The sequence below is a fragment of the Myxine glutinosa genome, chromosome 2 (assembly GCF_964187855.1).
Source record: "Myxine glutinosa chromosome 2, kmMyxGlut1.1, whole genome shotgun sequence".
In the NCBI taxonomy this organism is placed as follows: domain Eukaryota; kingdom Metazoa; phylum Chordata; class Myxini; order Myxiniformes; family Myxinidae; genus Myxine; species Myxine glutinosa.
The window spans coordinates 115,552,844-115,567,330 of record NC_136262.1 but is presented as its reverse complement, the minus strand read 5'-3'; the positions used below and the strand labels follow the sequence as shown (position 1 = coordinate 115,567,330).

Genomic DNA, 14,487 nt, shown 5'->3' with positions numbered 1-14,487 from the left:
GGCCAAGCATGACATTGTTTGGTCCGCGGCCATGGACGCGGCCTTCGCCAGTGCCAAACGGGCCCTCGCCGACGCAACGCTGCTGGCTCACCCGGTGCTCAACGCGCCCATCGCCCTCACTACGGACGCCTCCAACTACGCGGTGTGCGCCGTCCATGAGCAATGGGTGGACGGGGTTTGGCAGCCACTCGCTTTTGTCAGCCGGCAACTCCGGCCGAACGAGTTAAACTACAGCACGTTCGACCGCGAGCTGCTCGGGCTATTCCTGGCCGTTCGCCATTTCCGACACCTCCTGGAGGGCCGCCCGTTCACGGCTTTCGTCGACCACAAGCCGTTGGTCTATGCAATGGCTAAGGTCATGGAGCCGTGGTCGGCCCGCCAGCAGCGCCACCTCTCCGCCGTGTCGGAGTTCACCACGGACATCCAGCACGTCGCCGGCAAAGACAACGCCGTGGCCGACTGCCTTTCGCGGGCCAGCGCGAACGCGGTCCACCTCGGCGTGGACTTCGCGCTCATGGCGGCCGACCAGACCACCGACGCCTCGGTGCAGGCACTCCGCGTGGCGGACACGGGCCTCCGCCTGGCCGACATCCCCTTTGCGGGCACCGTCCTGCTCTGCGACGTCTCCCAGGGCCAGCCTCGCCCCATCGTGCCCGTTTCCTGGCAGCGCCGCATCTTCGCCTCCATCCACGGCCTTTCTCACCCGGGCCGGAAAGCATCTCAGAAGCTGGTGTCGGCGCGTTTCGTCTGGCACGGCCTTCGACGAAACATCCGCGACTGGGCCAACGCCTGCACGGCCTGCCAGCGAGCCAAGGTCCACCGCCACACCCAGGCCCCGCTGGCACCTTTCGCCGTGCCTGAACGGCGTTTCGACCACGTCCACGTGGACCTGGTGGGTCCCCTGCCCCCCTCGCGGGGGTTCACCCACCTGCTCACCATGGTGGACAGGACCACCAGGTGGCCGGAGGCCGTGCCCCTCACCTCCACCACCACCGCCGACGTGGCGCAGGCGTTCATCGCCACCTGGGTCGCGCGCTTCGGCGCACCAGCGGACATCTCGTCCGACCGCGGCCCACAGTTCACGTCTGAGCTTTGGGGCGCGGTCGCCCGTTCGTTGGGGGTCACGCTGCACCGCACCACGGCCTACCACCCCCAAGCCAATGGGTTGTGCGAGCGGTTTCACCGCTCCATGAAGGCCGCACTCATGGCCGGCCTTCAGGACGACGGTTGGGCCGACCGGCTGCCGTGGGTCCTTTTGGGCCTTCGCACGGCCCCCAAGGAAGACCTCCAGGCGTCCGCCGCCGAGCTCGTCTACGGCCAGCCACTCCGCGTCCCGGGCGAATTCGTGCCTGACGCTACCAGTCCCTGGTCCGCCGCTCGCCAGCGCTCGGACCTCCAGGAGGCCGCCCGACGATTTGCCCCCGTGCCGACGTCCCGCCACGGTGGCCCCCAGTCCTACGTCCCCCCGGCGCTTCGCACAGCGGAGTACGTCTTTGTGCGTCATGACGCGCACCGGGGGCCACTCCGGCCGCCGTACGACGGGCCCTTCCGGGTCCTGCGACGGGGCGACAAGTCTTTCATCGTCGACTTCGGCGGCCGGCCGGACCGGATTTCTGTGGACCGCCTCAAACCGGCGCATATGGACGTCGACCGACCACCACGGTTGGCCCTTCCTCCGCGGCGAGGCCGCCCCCCGTCCACAGTTCCCCCCGCTCGACCACCCACCACCACGTCAGACCCCTCCCCACGACCCTCCAGGGGTCGCTTCGGCCGGGTCATCCGGACCCCCCTTAAATTGACCCTGCCGGTGCAGGTCGATTCTGGAGGGGCGTGTGTAGCGGTTACCGCTGAATGTACATAATCGCCTTGCACCGGCCAGAACACGGCCAGACGCGCCTCTCCCGGGCATGCCCGGACTCACTGTTCCCGGGCACGCCCGAACCTCCCGGGCACGCCCGGTCTCGTCTTTCCCGGGCATGCCCGCTCTCGCCTTTCCAGGGCTCGCCCAGAGCATCCGGGCATGCCCGCTATCGCCTTTCCAGGGCTCGCCCAGAGCGTCCGGGCATGCCCGCTATCGCCTTTCCAGGGCTCGCCCAGAGCGTCCGGGCATGCCCGCTATCGCCTTTCCAGTGCTCGCCCAGAGCGCCTGGGCACGCCCAGCCTCGACTTGCCAGGCCGCAGCCAAACACGCCCGGGCAGGTCCAGACTCGCCTTTCCAAGGCTCGCCCTTGATACCCGGGCATGCCCGGTATAGCTTTTGCCGGGCAAACATCCCGACATAAATGTGTATATATATTGTTGCCCGAAAAACGGGCTTGTCAGAATACCTGAGCTGTTTTGTTTCAATAAAGCAACTCGGACGAATTCCGTCTTTGGTCGCGTCAATTCTTTCGACTCGCGTTGGAGCGCAGTTCCTTCATTGTTATAATTATGGTTATCGTGATTGGTGATTGTCCTTGTGTGGCGCGTGTGTAGGATTTGGGCTGGGGTGCCTGGCGTTCCGTACTCGTACTCCCAAGACCGGCATGCCCTCTTGCCCTCATCCCACACCGACCACGACGCGTGACCATTCCGAAAGGCACTCCATAGATGATGAGGGAAAGCGATGGGACAAGGAGACGAGGGCCACTTATGAAGACCTTGCAGATGCCTTCTCCTCCCATTGGTCGGACTCTCAGCTGACTTCGTATTTGCGGTATGCATCGCGTCTCTTTCCACAAAGTTACTTTCATTTGTTTGTTCTCCTCCTTTTTTTAAATACAACGGTGTTGTATGAAATAATTTAAATTTTTATATTCTAATAATTTAAATTGCGTCCTCCAACGCACATCTAAGTTAACCTTAACCAGCACAATCACCAGCAAACAAGACTGGTTTCTGAACCTCAAACCGTGGCCCTCATAAACAGGAAATAGAATACATACTTCAGTGGTTATCTCAGGATGTGCATGGGGGTGGCTGGGATCTGAATATGGCAAAGAAAACCATTCCCTAAACTTTGTCAAACAGAAGGTTGTTTTTGTCTAATATTAGAATCCATTTTTTGTTACTCGTATGTAACCCCACGAGCATGAGCATACCACCAGGAAGTGCCCCTCGTGCCACCAGAGGCCTACAAGTCTGATGATAAAATCCCATTTACAAAGAAGCCATCTAGGCCGGTCATTTTACGAATATACCCACCACAAATTGCAATAGTAATGAAACTTGGCATTTTTGCTTCTTTTGACCCATGTAATAACATAGTAAAAGTCAAGGAATAACGAGGCATTGGAACACATTCATTTCGAGCAACCACTTTTTGACAGTTATGCACGAAAATAAGCTAATAAAAATGGCACAAAATAATGCACTTAATTTGTTATTTCGTTCACATTCTCAAAAGATGTCAGAAATGTAAGTGTTTAAGAGTGTAAGACAGGCCTTATGCCCTGGTTTTACAATACATTTGACATGTAAAGGTATATATATTGAGATAATTGACATTTAAGGTAGCTTTATCCCAATAAAATTGAATTTTTTCGAAAATATACATATCAATGAATTTTGAAAGCTAATATAATGGTCTATCATATTCTTATATCAAATTAGATTTTACTCTAGTCTAATTAGGTGAACAAAGCCTAATTAGGTGAATAAAATTTAATTACACGAACAATGATCTCCATAGCAACGACTTTGGACCTTGGATACGGTCGCTTTTATATAACCAATCTCAAAAAGTGTGGTATCAAAAGATTCGGAATAGCCTATAGTGCAATCCAGCTGAGAACCAATCAGAAGCCTCAACCAGATAATCCTTTAGTGGCTGGCTTTGCAAGTCGCAACCAGTGGCTTTGCAAGAGTACACATCAGTGCAGTATGGGACCAGTGACCAGCACAAAGAACAAAGCGCAGCTCGACAAGGACGGGACACAGATGACACGCACAAACTTATTCGCTACCTGTCATCAAAGGATCCCTTTGGAAACGATCCAACTCTGCAAAGCATTGACACTGGCATCACAGCTGGAGATTCGGTCAATGCTGACCAAGCAGCGTCAGTCGGCAGGAAGATCTTAGATGGAATGCTTGACAAAAAGGTTCTTGATCACACGTTCAAGAAGAAAGATCAGGTTGTGACTCTTGACACACGTTCATCATTGAAAACTGGCAGACAATCCGTTCTGATAGATCCACAACTGTTGTTCCAACGTCTGAGTACGGCAGGATCACGCTGTAATGACCTCAAAGATGTCTTCAAGTACGAACTAAGCAGTTTCCCACCAGCACTGTTTAAGACCACTGATATCCTGCTTGAGGCCGACAAGCCAGCGCTAGCCGAAGCCATTTGGAAACAACTCCCCCTTGACGTTCGCAACACAGTGCTGCCACAGAATGTGCAATATGTTCTGGATGGTGGGGCATTGCTACACAGAATTCCTTGGAATTCTGGCGAGACATATGGAGGAATCGCCAGTCACTACGTGCGATATGTTGGAGACAGGTATGGTAACGCTGTCATAGTGTTCGATGGATATGTGAGCGCACCCTCCACCAAAGATGTAGCGCACAGCAGGCGCGTTCGATCTCACAGCAGTCCCCTTGTCAACTTCACAACGGACATGGTATGTACTATGAAGAAAGATGACTTCCTTGCCAACCAAACAAATAAACAACGTTTCATCAATCTACTGAGTGATGACCTTCAACGGCGGCACAACGCTGTTCATCATGCAAGGGCAGATGCAGATGTTCTCATAGTGGAGACAGCCATTGCATGTGCAAACACCAAGGACACCGTGATAGTTGGCGACGACACCGATCTTCTTGTTCTCCTTTGCAGTCGTGCAGGGCCCACATCTCACAACCTGTTCTTCCGACCTGAGCCTAAGCTGACGTCAAGGAGGCAAGCAAGATGTTGGAATATCGAGCAAGTGCAAAAGACACTTGGACGCAATGTTTGTGACAAGCTTCTTGTTGCACATGGACTCCTGGGTTGTGATACCACGTCAAGAATTTACTCGATTGGCAAATCAACAGCCTTGAAGAAGCTGAACTCCAGTGCGTATTTCTCCGAGCTTTTGGCAAACTTCAACACTCCTGGAGCGTCAAAAGAGGATGTCATGACAGCTGGAGAGAATGCCCTGGTTTGCTTGTATAATGCCCAGCCCGGGGAAACACTGGACATGCTGAGGCTTCAACGCTTCCACCAGAAGGTTTCAACAAGCACTGTCAGAGTTGAGCCTCGTACCCTGCCCCCTACATCAGCATCTGCAAAGCAACATTGCCTACGGGTGTATGTTCAGGTTCAGCAGTGGCAAGGAGTTGCCATGGATGCCAATGGTTGGGGATGGGCTATCCGTGACGAGAGAATGGTTCCCGTGATGACCGAGATGAAGCCTGCTCCAGATTACCTTCTAGATGCCATCCACTGTGGCTGCAAAACAGACTGCAGCACCCTACGATGCAGCTGTCGCAAGTACAGCCTGGAATGCTCTTACGCATGCAGTGAATGCAAAGGACTTCACTGTTCTAATGTGACCTTGTCAGAACCAGAAAGTGATCCAGAAGAAGAATAAGCTCTTAGGTTGGTGCTTGAATCGCAGTTCATTCAATTATTAAATAAAACACTTTTTTTTTTTTCAATATATATATATTTTTTTCAATATTATTTTCAATATTATTTAACGATTTTTTTTGTATATATAGTACGATATGAACTTGTTCACATAAAGCCATTACATTGCAGGCCTCAGGGACATAAAATTGCAGGATCTCATAAGGATTTAGCACGGAAACAGTTTTTGGTCTGAAAAATTTATGCAGATTTTCGCTTAAAACCTTCTCTTAAAGATTGCAAAAATTGGAAATGTTCCAATGCTCCGATTCTCCTTGACTTTTAGTATGTCATTCTCCACTAAATTTGACATTGAAAAATGCATGTTTCATTACTATTGCAATTTGTGGTGGGTTCGACCCCAAAATGGCGTAGATTGACTGGACTAATCCAACCTTGGGCCAATGAAATCATCCTTGGGGGTTCATCATCCTTTCATTGGGGGTTCATCATCCTTTCATTGGGGGTTCATCATCCTTTCATTGGGGGTTCATCATCCTTTCATTGGGGGTTCATCATCCTTTCGTTGGGGGTTCATCATCCTTTCGTTGGGGGTTCATCATCCTTTCATTGGGGGTTCATCATCCTTTCATTGGGGGTTCATCATCCTTTCATTGGGGGTTCATCATCCTTTCATTGGGGGTTCGTCATCCTTTCATTGGGGGTTCATCTTCCTTTCATTGGGGGTTCATCATCCTTTCATTGGGGGTTCATCATCCTTTCATTGGGGGTTCATCTTCCTTTCATTGGGGGTTCGTCATCCTTTCATTGGGGGTTCATCATCCTTTCATTGGGGGTTCATCATCCTTTCATTGGGGGTTCATCATCCTTTCATTGGGGGTTCATCATCCTTTCATTGGGGGTTCATCATCCTTTCATTGGGGGTTCATCTTCCTTTCATTGGGGGTTCGTCATCCTTTCATTGGGGGTTCATCATCCTTTCATTGGGGTTTCATCATCCTTTCATTGGGGGTTCATCATCCTTTCATTGGGGGTTCATCTTCCTTTCATTGGGGGTTCGTCATCCTTTCATTGGGGGTTCATCATCCTTTCATTGGGGGTTCATCATCCTTTCATTGGGGGTTCATCATCCTTTCATTGGGGGTTCATCTTCCTTTCATTGGGGGTTCATCATCCTTTCATTGGGGGTTCATCATCCTTTCATTGGGGGTCATCTTCCTTTCATTGGGGGTTCGTCATCCTTTCATTGGGGGTTCATCATCCTTTCATTGGGGGTTCATCATCCTTTCATTGGGGGTTCATCATCCTTTCTTTGGGGGTTCATCATCCTTTCTTTGGGGGTTCATCATCCTTTCATTGGGGGTTCATCATCCTTTCATTGTGGGTTCATCATCCTTTCATTGGGGGTTCATCATCCTTTCATTGGGGCTTCATCATCCTTTCATTGGGGGGTTCATCATCCTTTCATTGGGGGGTTCATCATCCTTTCATTGGGGGTTCATCTTCCTTTCTTTGGGGGTTCATCATCCTTTCTTTGGGGGTTCATCATCCTTTCTTTGGGGGTTCATCATCCTTTCTTTGGGGGTTCATCTTCCTTTCTTTGGGGGTTCATCATCCTTTCTTTGGGGGTTCATCATCCTTTCTTTGGGGGTTCATCATCCTTTCTTTGGGGGTTCATCATCCTTTCTTTGGGGGTTCATCATCCTTTCTTTGGGGGTTCATCATCCCTTCATTGGGGGTTCATCATCCCTTCATTGGGGGTTCATCATCCTTTCATTGGGGGTTCATCATCCTTTCATTGGGGGTTCATCATCCTTTCATTGGGGGTTCATCATCCTTTCTTTGGGGGTTCATCATCCTTTCATTGGGGGTTCATCATCCTTTCATTGTGGGTTCATCATCCTTTCATTGGGGGTTCATCATCCTTTCATTGGGGCTTCATCATCCTTTCATTGGGGGGTTCATCATCCTTTCATTGGGGGTTCATCTTCCTTTCTTTGGGGGTTCATCATCCTTTCTTTGGGGGTTCATCATCCTTTCTTTGGGGGTTCATCATCCTTTCTTTGGGGGTTCATCTTCCTTTCTTTGGGGGTTCATCATCCTTTCTTTGGGGGTTCATCATCCTTTCTTTGGGGGTTCATCATCCTTTCTTTGGGGGTTCATCATCCTTTCTTTGGGGGTTCATCACCCTTTCTTTGGGGGTTCATCATCCCTTCATTGGGGGTTCATCATCCCTTCATTGGGGGTTCATCATCCCTTCATTGGGGGTTCATCATCCTTTCATTGGGGGTTCATCATCCTTTCATTGGGGGTTCATCATCCTTTCATTGGGGGTTCATCATCCTTTCATTGGGGGTTCATCATCCTTTCATTGGGGGTTCGTCATCCTTTCATTGGGGGTTCGTCTTCCTTTCATTGGGGGTTCATCATCCTTTCATTGGGGGTTCATCATCCTTTCATTGGGGGTTCATCATCCTTTCATTGGGGGTTCATCATCCTTTCATTGGGGGTTCATCATCCTTTCATTGGGGGTTCATCATCCTTTCATTGGGGGTTCATCATCCTTTCATTGGGGGTTCATCATCCTTTCATTGGGGGTTCGTCATCCTTTCATTGGGGGTTCATCTTCCTTTCATTGGGGGTTCATCATCCTTTCATTGGGGGTTCATCATCCTTTCATTGGGGGTTCATCTTCCTTTCATTGGGGGTTCGTCATCCTTTCATTGGGGGTTCGTCATCCTTTCATTGGGGGTTCGTCATCCTTTCATTGGGGGTTCGTCATCCTTTCATTGGGGGTTCGTCATCCTTTCATTGGGGGTTCATCATCCTTTCATTGGGGGTTCATCTTCCTTTCTTTGGGGGTTCATCATCCTTTCATTGGGGGTTCATCATCCTTTCATTGGGGGTTCATCATCCTTTCATTGGGGGTTCGTCATCCTTTCATTGGGGGTTCATCTTCCTTTCATTGGGGGTTCATCATCCTTTCATTGGGGGTTCATCATCCTTTCATTGGGGGTTCATCTTCCTTTCATTGGGGGTTCGTCATCCTTTCATTGGGGGTTCATCATCCTTTCATTGGGGGTTCATCATCCTTTCATTGGGGGTTCATCATCCTTTCTTTGGGGGTTCATCATCCTTTCTTTGGGGGTTCATCATCCTTTCATTGGGGGTTCATCATCCTTTCATTGTGGGTTCATCATCCTTTCATTGGGGGTTCATCATCCTTTCATTGGGGCTTCATCATCCTTTCATTGGGGGGTTCATCATCCTTTCATTGGGGGTTCATCTTCCTTTCTTTGGGGGTTCATCATCCTTTCTTTGGGGGTTCATCATCCTTTCTTTGGGGGTTCATCATCCTTTCTTTGGGGGTTCATCATCCTTTCTTTGGGGGTTCATCTTCCTTTCTTTGGGGGTTCATCATCCTTTCATTGGGGGTTCATCATCCTTTCATTGGGGGTTCATCATCCTTTCATTGGGGGTTCATCTTCCTTTCTTTGGGGGTTCATCATCCTTTCTTTGGGGGTTCATCATCCTTTCTTTGGGGGTTCATCATCCTTTATTTGGGGGTTCATCATCCTTTCATTGGGGGTTCATCATCCTTTCATTGGGGGTTCGTCATCCTTTCATTGGGGGTTCGTCATCCTTTCATTGGGGGTTCGTCATCCTTTCATTAGGGGTTCATCATCCTTTCATTGGGGGTTCATCTTCCTTTCTTTGGGGGTTCATCATCCTTTCTTTGGGGGTTCATCATCCTTTCTTTGGGGGTTCATCATCCTTTCTTTGGGGGTTCATCATCCTTTCTTTGGGGGTTCATCATCCTTTCTTTGGGGGTTCATCATCCTTTCTTTGGGGGTTCATCATCCTTTCTTTGGGGGTTCATCATCCTTTCATTGGGGGTTCATCATCCTTTCATTGGGGGTTCATCATCCTTTCATTGGGGGTTCGTCATCCTTTCATTGGGGGTTCATCTTCCTTTCATTGGGGGTTCATCATCCTTTCATTGGGGGTTCATCATCCTTTCATTGGGGGTTCATCTTCCTTTCATTGGGGGTTCGTCATCCTTTCATTGGGGGTTCGTCATCCTTTCATTGGGGGTTCGTCATCCTTTCATTGGGGGTTCGTCATCCTTTCATTGGGGGTTCATCATCCTTTCATTGGGGGTTCATCTTCCTTTCTTTGGGGGTTCATCATCCTTTCTTTGGGGGTTCATCATCCTTTCTTTGGGGGTTCATCATCCTTTCTTTGGGGGTTCATCATCCTTTCTTTGGGGGTTCATCATCCTTTCTTTGGGGGTTCATCATCCTTTCTTTGGGGGTTCATCATCCTTTCTTTGGGGGTTCATCATCCTTTCTTTGGGGGTTCATCATCCTTTCTTTGGGGGTTCATCATCCTTTCTTTGGGGGTTCATCATCCTTTCATTTGGGGTTCATCATCCTTTCATTGGGGCTTCATCATCCTTTCATTGGGGGTTCATCATCCTTTCATTGGGGGTTCATCATCCTTTCATTGGGGGTTCATCATCCTTTCATTGGGGGGTTCATCATCCTTTCATTGGGGGTTCATCTTCCTTTCTTTGGGGGTTCATCATCCTTTCTTTGGGGGTTCATCATCCTTTCTTTGGGGGTTCATCATCCTTTCTTTGGGGGTTCATCTTCCTTTCTTTGGGGGTTCATCTTCCTTTCTTTGGGGGTTCATCATCCTTTCTTTGGGGGTTCATCATCCTTTCTTTGGGGGTTCATCATCCCTTCATTGGGGGTTCATCATCCCTTCATTGGGGGTTCATCATCCTTTCATTGGGGGTTCATCATCCTTTCATTGGGGGTTCATCATCCTTTCATTGGGGGTTCATCATCCTTTCATTGGGGGTTCATCATCCTTTCATTGGGGGTTCATCATCCTTTCGTTGGGGGTTCATCATCCTTTCGTTGGGGGTTCATCATCCTTTCGTTGGTGGTTCATCTTCCTTTCGTTGGGGGTTCACCTTCCTTTCGTTGGGGGTTCATCTTCCTTTCGTTGGGGGTTCATCTTCCTTTCGTTGGGGGTTCATCTTCCTTTCGTTGGGGGTTCATCTTCCTTTCGTTGGGGGTTCATCTTCTTTCATTGGGGGGTTCATCTTCCTTTCATTGGGGGTTCATCATCCTTTCATTGGGGGTTCATCATCCTTAGGCGAATTATAATCATCTTTGGGCTAATCAGATTGTCCTTGGGGGGGGTTCATCTTCTTTGAGCCATTTCTAATAGAGCACGTGGTCCTTTGCTTAAGCATATTTTACTTGTACATTTCCTATTACCCTTTTTTGAATGAAACACATCAGCTGTCTGATCAATACTAATGTATTTGGTTCTAAGATTGCTTGAAATCCCTTTTTTCTACTCGTTTCATATTTGTGGAATAATTTATTCTTAGCTCAACCAAAACGTGGAAGTTCCACATCTTTTACCTGTGTCTCGCTGGTCTTCCTCTTTCACGTGTCCCTTGGTAGGCGGATTGGTACAGGTGTTCGTCTCCCAGGCTCCGTTGCAAACCATGAAGCTGCACAGTTTGTGTTTGACTCGTTCAAACGTTTTGGGTTGGAGCACGTTCGTGTGGACACGCATTACGTAGCGCTTCCTTTTCCTGACCCGTGAGTCTGCATCCTGCCTCTCACCTGCTGGATTTATCACCTTATTTTCTTTCGGCCCGTTTCCACTGCACGGGCCGACTGGCTGTGCTGAGAACATTCATCCAATCAATAAGCAGTGAGTTTGTGATGCGTTGCATGTTCCAGATTTTGATTGGATGTAACGCCCCAGGTACGCAGTCCAGTTTGTCTGTGCACTGGAACCGGATAATGTATCTCTGCCAATGCTTTTGTTTTATTTTTTTCCCCCTCTGCCTCCAATGTTATTTTTACATTTATCTAAGACTCGTGGAGGGCCAAGGTCAGACATTTGTGGACATGTTTTTGTTTTTTATTTTTTAAATAATAATTATGAGGACATGAATAGATTATGGGATCTGAACCTGGGATTCCTACATGATGAGCCATGGATTCAGAGGGGAACATTAAACTGGCCAATCACGATGTCGATTAGCTGTGTTTGTTGGTGTGTGCAGGAAAAAGCCCAGTGAGGTGCAGTTGATTCGAGATGGTGGCCGCTCCAATGTTGTGTTTACATCGACTGAACAGGCCTTCTGTCCGTACAGCGCAAGTGGAAGTGTAGAGGTGGGTGGAACACTGGAACAGCCTCTCAAGCGAAGTATGATCGCCCGACGGCCGTACTGAAGAAGCTTCAAAGGCCAAAACAACTGTTGGTCTGGCTGCTATTTTAAGCTTTTGTAATGAACGATGACAACCACACACGCTCATTTTGAGTTGGGGGTTTTGATGCTCGGCTGCACTTATGTGCCCTCCCCCCCCCCCCCCCCCCCCCTCCCTTCCCTCTTCCAATCCTTTCTCAATTATTACAAAGGTAGAAAACAGTTCATGCTAAAGTCATAGTTCCACATCCTGCTTTGTTTAATCCTCCCCCCCAATGATTTAGGGTAAAGGGTGTACACCATATGAAATTGCCTCTGTACCATTTTTTGTTGATATTGTGTTTTAGTTTGATCCCCGTAAAGACTAGAATTGGTACGAGCCACCTCACACACACACACACGTGATCATAACATGAATGTGAAAACACAGATCTGACGCATGTTAGCCAACCCCTCCTGTAATTGCGAACAATGTTTACCGTAAACGGATCAAACACAGACTAGGCGAGACATCTTTTAACATGTTCTCACTATCTCAAATATGATGCTCTTCATACTCACAACAGTCAGTATTAATGGTCATGTGATCATACCAGTTTTCTTGTGTGTAGATAACTATCTTGTGTGTAAATCTGTACAGACGTGTTCCAGCATGGTTTGAATTGCCTTTAGATACGCAGTTTGTTTAGTACTCTAATCAAAAGTATTTGAACACTTTGTTCATAATCTCTAGGAACTTCAAAAGATAAAGTACAGCATCAGCAGCTTGGAAAACTAGCAAAAGCAAGTCGACGACCCTTAGTGAATTGGAATGACTAGCAACGGTACCCGCTCTATGGGCGGAGCTTCAATTGGGAGGCCCAAATGAAAGGTAAAATATCAGAAATTGAAGGCTTTTTTTATTTTAAACGATTCAGATGAACATCCGTTAAATCATATCACATGCAAATCATCAAAATCTAAACAGTATCTTTAGAATATCAATAAAAGCGACATCACTGTTCATATCGGTAAATATTATTCCATCGTGTTTGGGAAAATTGGAAAAATTGGAAAAATTAGAAAAAAAATTGGAAAAACAATGTAGCCTATTTTACTCCAGGGGGTCCCATGATTACCCACCCAAAATGTCGTTGTGATCGGTTCAGCCATTTTTGCGGGACCTGGGAACAGACGGACAGACAGATGGACAGACATTTGGTGAATTATAGTAAGATGGAGGAATCCTGGTCGTTGAAATGTGTGCTCATTTATTTCACTATTCCTATGACCAATCGTCACATTGGCGCCGTCACCACCAACACTTGATGTGTGAAGTCACATTGAAAGTTAAACACGCCAATGTATATGCCATGGACCGTGCACCCACAAATACACTTCATGCAAAACATTCACAGTGCAGTGCGTGCTTGTTAATACATTTCGTATACACAACTAGAACGGCTCTCGGTGGAGCGCATACCTCGGCCAGGCTGAACAGTTTGTTTTGCATCCCACCAATAGGCCGGATCTGCATCCGTACCTTAACTAAAATCTAATCGGTTTGTTCTTGTCACACACCCAACCTGTCCACCAAGTTTCATCCAAATCCATCCATAACCTTTTGAGATACCTTGCTCACAGACAGACAGACAAATAGACAACCAATTGGGTGAAAACGTAACCTTCAGTGGCGGTACAGTGCACGTTTGTTAACACACCTCATATACACAATAAACATTCAGGGTACAGTGCACAAATATACATTTGTGCTTTCATCCATTCAAACAAAGTACAACAAGCGTTACGCTGAGGTCCCCCGTCTGTGAAGTGATGAGTTGACAAAGTGGATGACGTAAGGCGGCCATCTTGGATTTTGACGTGGCGACCCAATTTGCAATAGCGTTCTCCCTTATGTGTAGATACACCCACACACCAGATTAGAAGTTAGTAGTTCGTTTATTTTTCAAGATATTCCGCTCACAATGTTCAGACATACATGGCGACGGCCATCTTGGATTTTGACGTGGCGACCCAATTTTCAATAGCGTTCTTCCTTATGCCTAGATACACCCACACACAAGATTAGAAGTTGGTACTTTGCTTATTTTTCAAGATATTCCACTCACAAGTTTCAGACATTCATGGTGTCAGACATACATGGCGGCGGCCATCTTGGATTTTGACGTGAGTTGCACCCACACACCAAATTAGAATTCGGTCCTTCGCTTACGCACGTACGCATGCACGCACGCATGGACGGACACACGGACGGAGGGGAAAACCATAGTCCCCCTTTCGCTCCGCGGTGCGACGGGGGACAATAAACTGTCCATCATATAACCTTTATACATCTTTATCACACCTGGTTGTAACCTCTTCCATGTTGTGTACTGCATTATATGGTCACATCTGGACGACGCGCCATCACATAAGCTCCCCTGAACTTGGTTCCAGGTGACCTAATAAAAGGAAAACGGGCCTCTTGCCAGTGTTGGTGATATAAAATCAACTTTATTTACGCATTATAACCAAATGACACAAATTAATACCTTAACCTACCCTTAACCAAAACATATATCAAAACAACATACAACACGTGCTCGGCGGGTCACATCATTCACAGGGCCCATTCAAGCAACCATGCCCGAGTCACAACTGTGGCTCAGATTCCAAGTCTTTGGAGTAAGCAGGCCGTTTACATAAA

General features: G+C 48.2%; 1 protein-coding gene across 5 annotated transcripts in view; it reads left to right on the top strand.

The window, feature by feature from the left end:
• LOC137417040 (transferrin receptor protein 2-like) overlaps positions 1-14,487 on the top strand; it is a 76,688-nt gene that overhangs the window by 51,022 nt on the left and 11,179 nt on the right. For all 5 annotated transcript variants that reach the window (XM_068102768.2, XM_068102767.2, XM_068102769.2 and 2 more), the window contains 3 exons: positions 2,476-2,695; positions 11,044-11,184; positions 11,658-11,766. In XM_068102768.2, the coding sequence (XP_067958869.2) occupies positions 2,476-2,695; positions 11,044-11,184; positions 11,658-11,766 (470 nt within the window). The remainder of the gene's footprint in view (positions 1-2,475; positions 2,696-11,043; positions 11,185-11,657; positions 11,767-14,487) is intronic.